The following is a 14866-nucleotide window of genomic DNA, read 5'->3' as shown; positions in this document are numbered from 1 at the left end:
GGTCCCCGTTCGGCTGTCAGATTAGGAAAGTCGGCCCGGAGGGAAGGCTCGTTTGAAAAGCCCACCGAAGCGTCAGGTGGAGACTTCACGACCTCAGCTACCGAAGACTCTGGATCCTAGTTGACAGACTATCTTTTACCCAGGGTCCTAATCCTCTTCCAGCGCAGAGATAAGTATTTTGCGTTATAAAAAAAAGTCGGGGGGGAGGACACACATAGTTTGATGAGGGATTTGCAACTAGAACGTAAAGGTCACGGGTCACCTCGAAGAGGCCCTCTAATGAAGCAAAACCATCCCTCCAGGCTTTCCTGTTCGCAGGCCACATGGTTTCTCTGCCCCAGACCCACCGGGAACGCGCGAGGCCCACTTTGGAGCGGAGGGGTGGTCTGGCGGCTCCTCGCGCGACCACGGACCCCTTCAGGCAAGCCTGTGTTGGCTGGAGTCCGGAATCAGTCCTCACGAAGCGTGTCAGAGTCTAGACTACGGATGCACGTGGACGCCGCACCCAGAAGCACACGACAGATCATAGTGGTGCCGATGCACAGCACACATTAGAGGGACGTCCACGCTAGCTTGTGTTGAGTAGTTTTTATTTTTTTTATTTTTTTTATTTTTGAGACAGAGACAGAGCATGAACGGGGGAGGGACAGAGAGAGAGGGAGACACAGAATCGGAAGCAGGCTCCAGGCTCTGAGCCATCAGCCCAGAGCCCAACGCGGGGCTCGAACTCACGGACCGCGAGATCATGACCTGGCTGAAGTCCGACGCTTAACCGACTGAGCCACCCAGGCGCCCCTGTGTTGAGTAGATTTTAAGCTTTCAAAACTCGATGGTCTATTCCAGAACTTCCTGAGACGGGTGCGTGCTTAGCCAAACCACCAGTGCAGCCAGAGAAAAGACGACCAGCACGTCAGGGCTGATGAGCACCCAGGTGCACAGAAGGCAAGTGAAAGGTCACCAGTCAGAACGGTTCAGATTCCGGTTCTGACCAGTTGTGGGAGGCTCCCCCTGGTGGCACACAAGTGAACTCGATCCCAAGACTGGCCAGAAAAATGGAACCCAGAGAACCACACACACAAGTAAATGGCGCACAAGGCACGGAGGCTGCGGGGACCCGGGAGCCCGACGGCTGGGCGTCTGACCTGCTCTACCGCTCGCCGGCCGTGAGGTGCCGGCAGAGGATCGGGCCTCGCCTGGAAGCTGTGGGAAAAGAAAGGTCTCCGTCCAGGGTGGTGGGAGAAGCGGGACGGTCGACGTCTTGGAACGAGGCCCGGTCACGCCCGTCATGGTTACTTCAGGAAGGAGAATGAAGTGACAGCAGCCCACCCACGTATGGTAACCTGGGGACCCTTCCTCGCACCCGGCCCACTGCTCGTGTTCCATGCCCCGCTCTGAACCTGCGCTGCTTTTGTCCCGCTGGGGAAGCCCCGGCCGTGCTCTAACGGCCCCTCCAGGTTTCTGCAAGGGGAGCAGGGGTCCGACCGTTTGGGGAGGGTCAGGACAGGGGCAACCAAACACCCAGGGGACATGAGGCTGGAACCCACGCTGGCCTTGTGCTCCAGTCCCACACTCGCTACGTGGCTGGCAGCTCAAAGCACTTAGGACCCCCCCCCCCCCACCAATCTCACGCTTTCCCACACTCCTCAGGATGGGTCTACTTAGAGACACGCGGCATTTAAATACATTTCATAGGACCAAGCCCGGTCTTCTTTCAAAGCTTGAGACCAAACCTCATGTTTAAGCTGTTACAAGTATCTACAAATTAAAAAAAAAAAAGATCTACTCAACCCCCTTCATTAGGGCAGCATTGGGTCGGTACAGCCAGTTTCTTAACTCGAAGAGAAGACAGCCGTTGTTTAAAGAGACCGCTTTAATAGAACAGATACAAAAGCCTGCGAGACCGCATTCCCATAACTGAACTTTCAACAGGAGAACCATGGTAACTAAATAGCTGTTTCTATTATAGCATCTACAGTGTCTGAAAAAAGACACAGTAATAAATAACTGTAGATGCATCACAAGACATCCATTTATTTAATCACAACAGTGAACCTTACTACTACATTTACTCTCAATTTTTTCTTTATTCTTCGGATTCCCCAGGCTTACGGATGTCATCGATCTTCAAAATCATTCTAACCATCTGTGTGGCAAGAGAGATCTGTTGCTTTTTGCCGATCAGAGTTTCTATGACATGCTGTTGCTTCATATCTGGAAAACACAAATAAATGAATTATCCTAAAACATATGTATTTGATATTAACTTGCTCTCATTTTTACAAAGACACTGAAACTTAAAAAAATATAAATCTGGGGACGACTGGGTGAGTCAGTTAAGTGTCTCTTGATTTCCACACAGTCACGATCTCGAGGTTTGTGAATTCGAGCCTCATGTCGGGTTCTGCACTGACAGCGTGGAGCCTGCCCCTCCCCTGCTTGCGTGTATGCTCCCTCTAAAAAAAAAAAAAAAAAAAAAAAAAAAAAATTTCTAAAACAAAACCCAAATCCAGAAGAAACCACTCATCCAGCTACATTTTCAGAGGGGTAGTAAGATTCCATTATTCCAGAGGACAGTCTGGAATTTGAACCTGGGTCCCAGAAAGCTGGGGGTGAAGGGGACCTCTCTTCAATGACAAGCCAAAGTGCTAGGTGACTGGCTAAAACCTTTCAGCGACATTTCATCCCACAAAATATTCACTCACATAACTTAGAAAGCCCAATGTAAGTGAAAAAATCAGACTGTATATGAAACAAAATAATTCCAAGAAAGATGCAAACAAATTTCAGCAGAACCAGGCATTCAAGTTAAAGAAAACATGAATATCTGTCTGACAAAGAGTTGCTGCTGTTATTAAACTCTGCTGGCTGTGAACATGAAAACCAGGACATAGCTGCTGTTCTACATAAAAGCACAGATCATCTGATTCCGTGGGCTGGGAGTGGCTGCAAAAGTGCAGACCTGGGGGTGCCTGGGGGGGGGGCTCAGTTGGTTAAGCATCTGAACTCAGCTCAGGTCCTGATCTTGTGGTTCGAACTCGAACTCCGTATCGGGCTCTGTACTGACAGCTCAGAGCCTGGAGCCTCCTTCAGATTCCGTGGCTCCCTCTCTCTCTGCCCCTTTCCCGCTTGTGTGCTCTCTCTCAAAAACAAACATTAAAAAAAAAAAAAAAAAAAAAAAATGTGGGCCTGGCCCCATTAGTGAGAAATCACTGGCACCACCATTCCAACAAGCTGAAGTGAAATCACCCTCTAAACTACACACATGGCTACGGTCCCAGTACGTCATATCTGAAAACACCTGAGTCCTGGACAAAAGCACAAAATAAGCAGACGGCACCAAGTCACCTGCCGGGCTGCTTCCTGTGACATCCAGAACCTACGTGACCGACATCGGTGTTAAAGAGCAAGAGAAGAAGGACTTTCTAAAACCAGAGACTGAAACGGAAGTCACCTTTGGTGTAAGCCAGCGTGCTACAGCTTATTGTTATTAAGGAGTGCCGCGTTACAGGACCAGCAGTCTGACCAAATCCTCAGGTAATCAAACCAAAACATTCTACAACTTAGGACCCGGATATCTGAAGTGCGGAAGTATCGAAGCTCACGGAAGGCACCACACACCGTGCGGCCAGCAGGAGAGCACCCGGTCTTGACCCAGACACGGCCCCACCGGGTTGCGACTGGCTCTCACCGTTTGTTCCCTTGTGCAAACAGTCAATCCCAAGAGCGGGGTTCGTCTCCTTCACTTGTCTGGCTCGGACTTCGGTCATGGTCTGGATGGGATTCATGCCACTGTTTTCGGCGAGGGCCATGGGGATGACCTCCAGGGCATCCGCGAACGCCCGCATGGCGTACTGCTCCAAGGTCGGGCACTGGAAGGGTACAGGTAAGCGTGCTTATTAGCAAAAAACAAGACAAAACCCAGCCAATTTGGAAAGGTAAATTAAATCACATACTTTGAAAACCTAACTCACGAAGAATTCTAATAGGCCGTCTTGATTACTGTTAAACTACCAGAATATTAAAATGTCACGACAGAGTAAAGACGGAGAAGACAGACACGTGAGAGGAGTCTGAAAACAAATCAGCTCTACTTTTAGTTATGACAGTCACGATATTCAATTTATTTGGAACTTCAAATGAGGACACTGAAGACTGGAGAGCGGTTACTGTCAAGGCTGGAAAGGTTGAAAAGGCTGAGCAATGCTAGTTTTCTGGAGGCCGCGCCTCAGAACGAGGGCGAGGACCAGGCGCTGCTCACCCACGGCGACGACACTGTTTCCCCCAGTCTGTTCAGTCCCACTGCCTTACGCCTTAGGCCTGGAGGCCCCGCACGGGTTTTACCTGGTCCGCCTCCTGGCTGACGGCCAAAGCACACGCGATTTCGGCGGCACCTCCGCCATACACGACACGATTATCCCGGATGAGGTTCCGGATGACACACAGGGCATCGTGAAGGGATCGCTTTGCTTCCTCGATGATCTAGGGAAGACAGTTCCGCAGAAGTTAACATCAGCACAATCTAGTGTTTTAGAGTCAAATCCGCGGCGCCTGGTTGAACCTCTGTTTGCCAGGTACCGGCATCAAAGCCACCTTGCTTAGGAACAAATGGAGAGCACGCGCCAGAATGTTCATTACCAGGTGATTTCTGCCGTTCTCCCCCTTTTCTCTGCCACGTGGTTACGTGAACACCAGGCGGAGGCAGCCAGTGACTCATTTCGGGACACATGGCCATGGGAAGTGGTCAGACGAGCCAAAACCGACCGAGAGACACCTGAGGCCCGTCTCACTGAGGCCGAGGCGGTACAGACCCGCTCTCGAGGGGGGGGATTAACAGCGTGGATGCACCTGGGCCCCTACTTCCACCCGAGCGATGCAAAAAAGGCCTGCGTAGCACGAACAGGTAGCACCGAATGTGGTCTTCGGTGATTTTACACCTCGGTGAGCCACGGTTTCTTTGAGAAAAATGATCGCTTTTTGAGAAATGGCACCCGTATCTCAGTCAAACACGTTCTGGGCAAAACCAAGCCCTACACCAAGGGCAGAAAACAATGCAGGGCAAGTCACTAGGATTCTCACCATCTTATTTCCTCCTCTGATGAAAATGGTCACAGCCCTGGAGTTCTTACACTGCTCGATGACCAGCATCTTGTCCTTAGTCGTCCCGAAGGAGATCTCCTTCACGAGCCCAGCGAAGCCCAGCTTCTCAGGGGTCAGCTCTGAGAACCGCGGCACGATCCGCCCTCCTGTCGCGATGGCGATCAACTAGGCGGGGTGGGTCGGGGGAGGAAGGCGCTGGTGAGCACTGGGCTCTCACGATCAGACCGCAGAGGAGCCAAACTCCACCCAGGGCTACCTTGTGCCCGAACTGCAATCCACTCTAGCCTCAAATTTCAAGGTCAACCCAAGAAGGCCTATGAGATGAGTGGGTTTCTGAGGAGCCGGTGTCTCGGGGCGACGCCACCACCCTCCGTAGCACCGTGTCCTGACCGGATCGCACCCTGGCTGCGGTGAGGGCCGAACCTGCCCCGGGGCACGGACCACGTGTGGGACGGCGGTCGGCGTGTGGCTGACACACCAGTGGGTAAGCAGGTGTCCCTGCCTCAGAGCGCCAAGTGGGACGACACACGGAAAGCATTTCTAAATCCCACGGAACACCAGAAACTCGCAGCACTGTGGCTGAAATAGAGAAAGATCGCAGCACTCTCCTCTCTCCCCGCTGGCCCTCTGTCTGTGGAGCCTTGACACTGTGGTTGTTCACGGCAACTGCTCCCCAAGCAGGCCCCCAGCACGCACAGGCATCGAGCCTGAGCCCTGCGTTCGGAAGTCTCTTCCCACGAGCCACCTACCTCTATTTCCGGTCCTCCTACCCAACGCACCGCAGGCAAGTTATTCTGAAGAAGTAAATGATTGGCTTCGTCGTCGAAGCCCCATTGGCAAATGGCTAGGTTAGCGCCGGTTTCTTTTATCTGCGGGGGAGAAAAATGCCCATCACGTTAGTAAGTATTCCTTGTGCTCGGGGAAAAAGATGAGGCGCACAGAGGGGCGTGCAAGGTGGGAGCGTTAAAATAAAGCAGAGAAAAGAGAAGGAAGGAAGCACAGAAGTGTCTACCTTCTGTCGGGCCCAAATCCCAAATAATGAGCAAGTGTCAAAGGAAATCACTTCAGTTCTTGATATGCTTTAAGAATCAGTACTTCAGGGGCACCTGGGTGCTCACGCAGTTAAGCATCAGACTCTATTTCGGCTCAGGTCATGATCTCACACTTCGTGAGTTCGAGTCCGGCTCTCTGCTTTTCCTTCTTCCGTGACCCTCTGTCCGTTAACAGCCGACTCGTTCCTGCACATTCCTCGCTTCTGCCACGTTCTCCCTGGGGGCCAACCCTGGTTGTCCCCCGGAAACCAGCCTGCCTCAGCATTTGTCCTCACACGGCTCTTTCTCCTCCCTCGTGCCCTCACAAGTACCTACAACGTTCCTCTTTGGGCCATTCCTTTTCTTTAAAAACATGCAGCCCACCACCTTCCTGTCATCATCCCCGGCAACCTGCATATCCACCAACACACCTATCCGATTCCCTCGGCCTCTCAGGTCCTGCCACCTTGTCGTCCCGGGCACCCTGCCTGGCATTTCCACCGCAGCCTTGTAGCCCAGGTGACGGGTCTTCAGCCCCTCCGACCTCTCAGCGTGCCAACCCTGCTCCTGCCTCAGGGCCTCTGCACACGCTGTCCGCCCCAGCTTACCCCAGCTGGGTAAGTGCCCCTCCCCCAGGCAGGTGGGTCTCTGCCTGAGAGGCCCCGTCTTTAGCACGGCCCCTACCCACCACCCCCTTACTCTGGGCCGCAAGAGCAAGGGCTCTACTTTGGTCGCTGCTGTGTCTCAGGTCCCTACGACGGTGCCTGGTATGAGGTAGGCAGAGACACAGATCACGCAGGAGCAGACGAACCCAACTCCCCCCCTGAAGGGAGACATCCACGTAACTTGTTGCCTATCTGTCACGAGGAACGTTTCCACCGATACCCACGTCCACGTAGCCCTGTGTGCGGATGCTAGAAGCCCCCAAGGACAGAGGCCCAAAGAGGAACCAGTGTCAGGGTGTGCACGCTTATTAGCAGCCCGAGGAGGAGAGTTGAGCTGTTTATACCCTGAACATACGAGCGTGGCTTCGATGTGTCCAGGACAGTATCGTAAAATCAACAGCACAGCTCGAAGGTCACGGAGCCAATTCTCTGAGGCGCTCCAGACACGTGACCATTTCGTGAATCGGGTCTCTTCCCCCTGGAGCCTTTCTGTGCCACCTGATTTCTTCTCGCCGTGAATGCTGATTACTCTTCTAACTTAAAAGTGGAAAAAGGGGGCTCACACCGACACGGCATCTGCAGCCACGCGCTGAAGAATCAAGACGGTAAAGGTGAGGGCCACGTTACCACCTACAGACCTACCTCACGAAAAGCTAGGGGGAAGACTTACTTGTTGAATCATCTCTTCAAACTTCTCCTTTTCGTATTTCTGAAGGGCTTTATAATCTTCCACAGAGGTCACGTCCAGCTTATGCTTGGTCTTTGGTTTTGGCGGTTCAAAAGGACACGTGAGGATTGCAATCTTGGCATTTTCCACTTGCTGTGGGGACAAAGAGGATCTTTCAATTCGGGGATTTAGGAGTGAAAAACAGCGTGAAGCCGTGAAGGACAGGGACTCACTTTTGGCATCTGTGGGTGACTGAAATCCTTGTCCACGATCACGCCCTTGATAAGTTTCGTGTCCTCCAGCCTCCCGCCCACTTTGCCTTCCACTTTGATGAGCTCGAAGTCCACGTCTCTGCGCTGCATGTCTGCTACGGTGAGGACAGCGTTCACAGCGATCTCAGCCATCTGCCGGTGACAGCTGTTAACCCTGATGAAAACAAAGAGCAACCTTTCACTCCACTGCGGCCACAGCAGGACCCAGAACGTAACGTGGCAACTCAGATACGTCTTATAAAACGAAGGGCGCTCAGACTCTGTAGACAGCTATGCCACTAGAACCTGCACTTTCGACAGTCTGGGGCAGGGGTTCTCAAGCTGGGATCCACAGAACCCAGAGAGAGCCATAAACTGGGACGGGAGAAAGCGACATCTCGTGTAAATGGGGTGCAGCATTCAGTAAGAAGCCAGAGGACTCCACGTGGCTGCTTCCCTTGCAGGAATTTCCACCAACATCTGTTCCGGGTGGGGGCGGGGTGGGGTGGGGATCTTTTTTGAAAACTCTGAAACATCTGAATAAATTGCTCAATAAATTTACTTTTGGTTCTGGAAAAACTGCAAGGGAAATTTAATACTTGAAACAGTGCATGAAATCTCAACTCATCTTAGAGAAAAGATAACGGGGAAACTGTAAATGTTAGTATCCTAAGTGATTTATAACTTGCCTCACACTATGGCCGCTGTCAGTTGTTTTGAACATTTTCTGTAGTAAACACCTATAGATACCTGGATTTTACAAAGACTTACAAATATAACAAGATCAACTTACAAAGCAATGATAAGATTCGTGCATTTCAACTAGGACACTTTCCTTTCAGGAAAACAATAGTGCGCCGTGACAGAGACCATCCCGGTGGCCCCCTTGCCTAGCAGCTGGTCTCAGCACCCGTGTAAGAGGGCACCTGGCACCCAGCACATTCTAGCACAGCATGGCGGCAGAGGCTTTTCCCTAGGGGTGGAGAGGGCCACAATTTTGTTGCACTTCCCCTGACCTCTGAATCAAGGCCATGCCTTTTTGCTAAAACTACCACACAAATTAAAGTTTAAAATGTTTCTCACCCTGATCTTGATTTGAAAAACCAGTAATAAAGCTCCTCATACTAGAATTTTTATGCTACATCGTGCCAAGAGCCCACAGGTCTCCATTATTGTTCAAATTAAGTGTGTCTTTTGGCCGAGGCTGCTTTGGGTCTCCAGAGGACAGGGACTGTGTCTCTGTGCCCTTAAGATGTGGCAACAGGCCTGGTAAATAGCAGGCATTATGCAAGCGTGGAAAACACCCCATGTAAGTCACTTTCACGACTGCCCCTTCTCACTAAATTAAGATTCTGGACCAGTAACTTGCTTGGTCAATAATGAAAAGTAGAGCCTCTCCTCCTGAATGGCTTCCTAGCAAAGAAATGGTAGAAGGTGTTCTGAAGGCTAACATTCCCCAAGTAGGACCATTTATTTCTGTTTGACTGCTAAATCAAAGCCCTGGATCTCTTACAAATACTGAGAGGATTTAATACCCAAGCCTGGAACTTCAGTTTCCAACTACAACACAAGATGCATGTGGCTACACCTGCATTAGAAACAAAGCAAAGCAAAATAACGACAAAAGCGGAACGAAGTTCGAGTCCGCATGAAGCTCTGTGCGATCGTTATAAAAGGAGGTTTTTAGCAATAAGCACACACGTTTTGCTTCCTCTAGAAGCGAAGAACTGTATTGTAAACGTACACTTTGGAGCCCAGCGTGGTCTTTGCTGTCTGGATCAGGGGCTCAGTGTCCTTCATGTCAACGAGGACGCTATCGCTGATCTTGTCCAGGTGCTCGATAGCAATGCGGGCGGCCTGTTCATAGCCGTCGGCGATCCTGATCGGGTGAATGCCGCGGTCCAGCAACTGCTCGGCTTCCTCCAGCAGGGCGCCGGCCAGGACTGCAGACAAGACAGCGCACAACCACGTCAGGCAAGCACTGACACTTACACCATCGATACCAATTAGATGCTACACCCTGGAAATGTGAAGGGTCCAAAATAAGGCAAAAGGATCTGGGAGGCTGAAGTGTTTTTTTAAAAGGGAGACTCTGGTTTTGCTTCTAGCAAAGATCTAAGGGTCACCCCTTATAAACGGATGTTCAGCTCTCAGTGATGGACAAAACGTAAGTGAAGAATGTAACCTAAGAACATTTAAGGGCAAAAATCTGGTGTTTCCCGAGCCAAGGATTTCGTTTTAAGATTTTTTAAAGTAATCTCTACACCTAATGCGGACTTGAACTTACAACCCTGAGGTCAAGAACTGCATGTTCTACCAACTGAGCCGGCCAGGTGCCCTGCCAGGAGAGGGATTTCTAGTCAGTAAAATTTGTGCTGGTGATAAGAGAATTTACATATGATATGCTTATGGTTTATCCTCCCCACCACCTTCCTTCCTCCCGTTATTTTAGGGCCACAAAGATGATGCTATTTGTTTCAATACTGCTATACTCCAAGCACGTCCATAACAGTGCTTGGTTCCCAACAAACACTTGCTGAATAAATGAATTCAAACCTCATCTGCAGAAAAGGTAACGTTAAAGCTATTTCTCTTCCATCTTCCTCATCTCTAACTATATCAGAACTTCAGAGAAAGCGTAAGAACATTCAAATGAATCGCTTACTGATTAACACTATTTTGCCACATTTGTTTTCTCTACGAACCCACACCTATTCCCTTCAACTATGTGAGAGGCGCAGAAATCATGACACGTCTCAGCTGTAAGCTAAGATATGAGGGCAATCTCCCTAGCGCTCTAACATACCTGTCACACTCAGGACACTTAACAGGGCACTACTCTGCGATGCACGATCCACAAATCCTCCCATGTATCCCAAACACCCCCCCCAGTTTAAATAAAGAAAAAGCCCGCATCCGATCAAGTGTTCTGCGTTACAGTCGCGTGTCATTTCTCTTTGGCTCCCCTGATCTAGAAGAGCCGCTTAACTCTCCCCTGAAGAACTGTCCTGTTGTTCCAGGACAAGGACTTCTGAAGAGTCTGGGCCGCTTGTATTTCGGCGTGTCCTTCAACTTGGATTTGTGCAACAGTCTTCTCATGATCTGATTCAGAGCAAACGCTCTTGGCAGGGGGGCGTGACTTTAAGGAATGCCTCTCAAACAAGTAAGGATAATGTGCTTTCTTACCAACCACTCCCGTGGTCCCATCTCCAATTTCATCATCCTGTGATTTGGACAGTTCAACCATCAGCTTGGCAATCTGGTGATCGACGTCCATCATGCTTAAAATGGTAGCACCGTCGTTAGTCACCGTCACATCGCCATCTTTGTCCACCATCATTTTATCAAGCCCTAGGAAGACAGCAACGTTTAGAATGACATTATGCAAAAAACAACAACAAAAAAACAAAAAAAGCCCCCCCAAAACAAAACCAAACAAAAATGCAATCTGCACCAAAAACCAAAAAAAAAGGCTAGACCTCTTGACCCAATGCCTATTTACAGAATTTATCAGAAAAATTCAGCATACGTAAGAGTATCTGTGTGCAGACATTTTTGCACTGGCGAGTACAAAACCACCTAAAGGGCTAAAACTAGAGAAATGGGGGTGAGGAGCATCACTAATGTATTAATTACAAAAATGACAGCCCTGATGTGGAAAATGCTAATAAAATGTTAAAAGAAGAAAAAAACCTCTGGCCTAAAATTGTACGTGCACTTACAAACGTGTTTAAAGCCTGAAATACACAAAACAAGTGTGTTAGTGCCGGAGGCCTAGGACGCCCCCTGCTCCACGTCCCAAATTTCTATAAAAGGGTTCCATCAACTCTCCACGATTTAGACATAACACGCATTAACACAGAATGGTAGTCTCTTACCATTTGGTCCAAGTGATGTTCTCATTGTGTTTGCTACAGCTTTTGCTGCCATGATATGAGACTAAATGAAAGACACAGAAAAGGTTCAAGTTACAAATAACTTTAATAATTCAGTGGTTTTCTTTAAAGTTTATTTTTATTTATTTTGAGAGAGAAAGAGAGTGAGCACAAGAGGGAGAGAGCAGAGAGACAGCGAGAGCATCCCACACAGGCACCCCCCGACATGGGGCTTGAACTCAGGAACCATGAGATCGTGACCTGAGCTGGAGTCAAGAGTCAGATGTTTAACCGACTGAGCCACCCACCCAGGCCCCCCAATTTTTAATAGTTAGAAGCATACACTTGATGATTATAAAATCCAATCATACAGAACAGTTTCTGTTCTCCAGAAGCTTCTACATTTAAGAGGCAACACCCAAGTCTAAACCTTGGCGTGATAACAACCACCAGCTTTAGTAGGTAATTCTTACGCAAAAGAACGAGAGCCTAGAGCTTTAACTCCCAGCACACCTACGAGGCAGGTGCTCTTATCTGCCCCACTTCACAGCAGGTGCGGTCTGACGGGACAGGGACAGGCCTTGCAAGACCGTCCTGCAATGCTAGCCTCATGTGAAGAGTCCAGAGGTACACGTACAGCCCCTTGAACCGGCATACTAGGCTTACTGCAGAAATACACCCAGAAATTGACCGCTGAGTCAATACACAACCCACAGGTGAAAAGTCACCCTTGCCATCTGCCAAGGGCATCGACAGCTAACTCAATGGAAACCTGCAAGCATCCTTTCCTGCTTGCACACACGATCAGCAGTGTGTTTTTTCTGCAGATGCTGTTTCCTTCGTTCCTAGTCTTGCTGTCACCAGCCTGGCCTGGCTCCACAGCACCCTACAGAAATCTGGGGTCTCTGATCTCACCTCCTATCCTTTAGGTCCATCCGATGCCCAGCTAACTCACCCGTTTTCCTCAACCGTGTCATCTGCCGGTCCCCAAACCTCCAATGACTCCCTAGTGCCTCAACATGGAGTCTGAAAGCTTCAGTTTTTCTTCAATGCCCCCCACAATCTGAGACCTAGTTCCCTTCCAGTGACGGTGGCGGTCCACGTGTCCCCCCCCACATATGCCCTCTGATCCTTGAAGCGCTAATGCACCGAAGGCCCTCCAGTCATCAAAACGCTGACCGACACTGAACGCGGTTCAAACGCCCATGATCCGCGGAGCCCTCCCTAGTCACTGCATCTGGCAGCTCAGACAAGACACAGAGTTCACGGATCGGTGACAATACTGGTAACCACGAAAATACACTTTGCCCCATCTGTCAGTGTAATGGACTTTTTAGAGGAAGGTAATCACAGGTAAGCCGCTCTCAACCAGGGAGGATTCTGTCCCTCAGGAGCCCCCTGGCAATGCCTGCAGACATCGCTGGTTCTAACAAATGGGGTGGGGGCCGCTAACAGCACAAAGTGGGCACAGGCCCGTCGGCTGCTCCGCGTCCGACAGAGGACAGGCCCCCACAACAAAAAGAACGACCTGGCCCCGAATGCTAACCCTGCAGATGCTCCGAAGTCTGGCTTTGGAGTCAGCCAGGGTGGGCTTGAATCATGGCCCCGTTCTGGATCAGCTCTGCCACCTTACCCGCTCCGGGGCCACGCTTGCAGCTGGCACCCCAATACCTACCTCCGAGCGTGGGGATCGTGTGATGCAGAGTGCGAGTGCCCGTTAACTAGCTAGCCTGACAGCTCACGCACAACACGTAGCTGCTGTCGTGCTGTTACGCACGAGGTACCGGAGGGTGTGTTCTCTGCTGGTTCCTCGAAACGAACGATGAAGCGGCGTATGGGACACGAGCGCTCGAGTATCCACCGCAGGTCGAGCACCGTGTGGCCCCTGCCTACGTTGCCCCGTCCGGTCCTCATCCCCAGCTCCACAGAGGCGTGCTGCCCCCGCCGAGAAAGGAGGTTCAGAGAGGCTGTGCAGCCTGTCCCAAGGCCAACAGCGAGGGAACTCTACGGTTTCTTCGTCTGTTTCAACAGGCTTGGGCTCACCTGGACTCCTGGCGGTTCAACGCCTCTGGTCTTTCTTAGCCCCTTTGGTCCACCAGACCCTACTTTCTCAAGCACGCTTCTTCTTCTACCTCAACCGTGGGCCTGCTCAAAACCCCCTCAAGGGCTCCCTCCTTCCAGGCATAACATCTTGACTGTGGGGCATTCGAGGGCTTCCTCCTTTGGGGCCCTACCGTTCACTGGGACTGGACTGTGCTCCTTCCAAACCGGATGGCTCTTCTGCCCTACAACGTGCCACGCGTTCTGCCCAGCTTTCGGCTTTTGCTGTCCCTTCTCCCCCAGGTGCTAGCGCGCTCCCTCTCGCATTCAAAGCAGTGACGCCATCCCCCATCACAAGCCAGTCTCCACTAAACGTCTCTAGCACACCCTCCAACTTTTAGCTGCATCCGTAACTGGTGATTCCAGTCACACGCTGCCTTGTGTTACGGTCACTGGTGTCCACTTTCCACTCTGGCGGTGGTAAGTTTCTGCGTTAAAAGCACACGTTTTTAATTTTCACGACACCGCATCCAGTAACACGCCACGCATTACAAGAAATTACTCTATAAGCGACCAAGTCTTTAAGGAGTGACCGGAAAACGAACGGCATCCTCATGGGCTATCGTTTCTCTCGCAGCCGGGTGACCTGAGAATGACCTCTGCCTTTCCCGATGGAAACACCGTAAGGAACGACCACAGGCTGGAGAAGCGATCGGAGACGCGGGCTCAGAGCCTAGGACTTGAACCCGCCCCACCCAACGCTGAAGGGCGCCAGCGGCTCCACCCCAACTCCCCAACCGGGATTAAAGGCTTCTACATCGGCCTCTCCCGAGCTAAAGGAGCGGGGTGCAGGGCCGAAGACGAGAGGGGATCCCCGACCTTTCCGGGGAGCACATGGCTGAACCGCTCCCATGCTTGCGCAGGCGCAGAGCCGCGGGCTTCGGCCGCCTCCCCTCATCCCACCGCCAGCGTCCGTCCCGTTACCTTGAGGGCCTCAAGTCCCATAAGACGAGACTTGCGATCCTGATCCTTGATGATGAGGAAAGGGCGCCCATATTCATCGAAGGCGAGGGTCCCGACCGACGCCATGCTGCGGCAGCAGTGGCTACTTTCCCCAGACCGGCGGAGTCCGCTCCGGAACCGAGAGCACGCCTTCCGCTCGCGCCACAGCGCGCGCGTGCGCAGTCCGGGCGCGCGAGACTTATTTTTCACGCGAGACTAGTTTAACGCCACACCGTAG

The 14866-nt window shown here is 51.2% G+C and overlaps 1 protein-coding gene across 1 annotated transcript; it reads right to left on the bottom strand.

Moving 5' to 3' along the window:
• Positions 1-1852: 1852 nt before the first annotated feature.
• On the bottom strand, positions 1853-14866 carry CCT5 (chaperonin containing TCP1 subunit 5). Its single transcript, XM_019450790.2, has 11 exons — positions 14611-14866; positions 11590-11650; positions 10898-11062; positions 9456-9654; positions 7694-7886; positions 7464-7613; positions 5847-5966; positions 5077-5262; positions 4342-4479; positions 3689-3869; positions 1853-2211 (listed from the first exon to the last, which is right to left on the bottom strand). The coding sequence occupies exons 1-11, from the start codon at positions 14713-14715 to the stop codon at positions 2084-2086; spliced, it is 1626 nt and encodes a 541-aa protein (XP_019306335.1). The 5' UTR covers positions 14716-14866; the 3' UTR covers positions 1853-2083.

This window comes from Panthera pardus, unplaced genomic scaffold, assembly GCF_024362965.1.
Source record: "Panthera pardus isolate Hobbes unplaced genomic scaffold, ASM2436296v1 HiC_scaffold_2, whole genome shotgun sequence".
Taxonomy (NCBI): Eukaryota; Metazoa; Chordata; class Mammalia; order Carnivora; family Felidae; genus Panthera; species Panthera pardus.
This window is presented reverse-complemented; position numbering and strand designations above follow the sequence as displayed.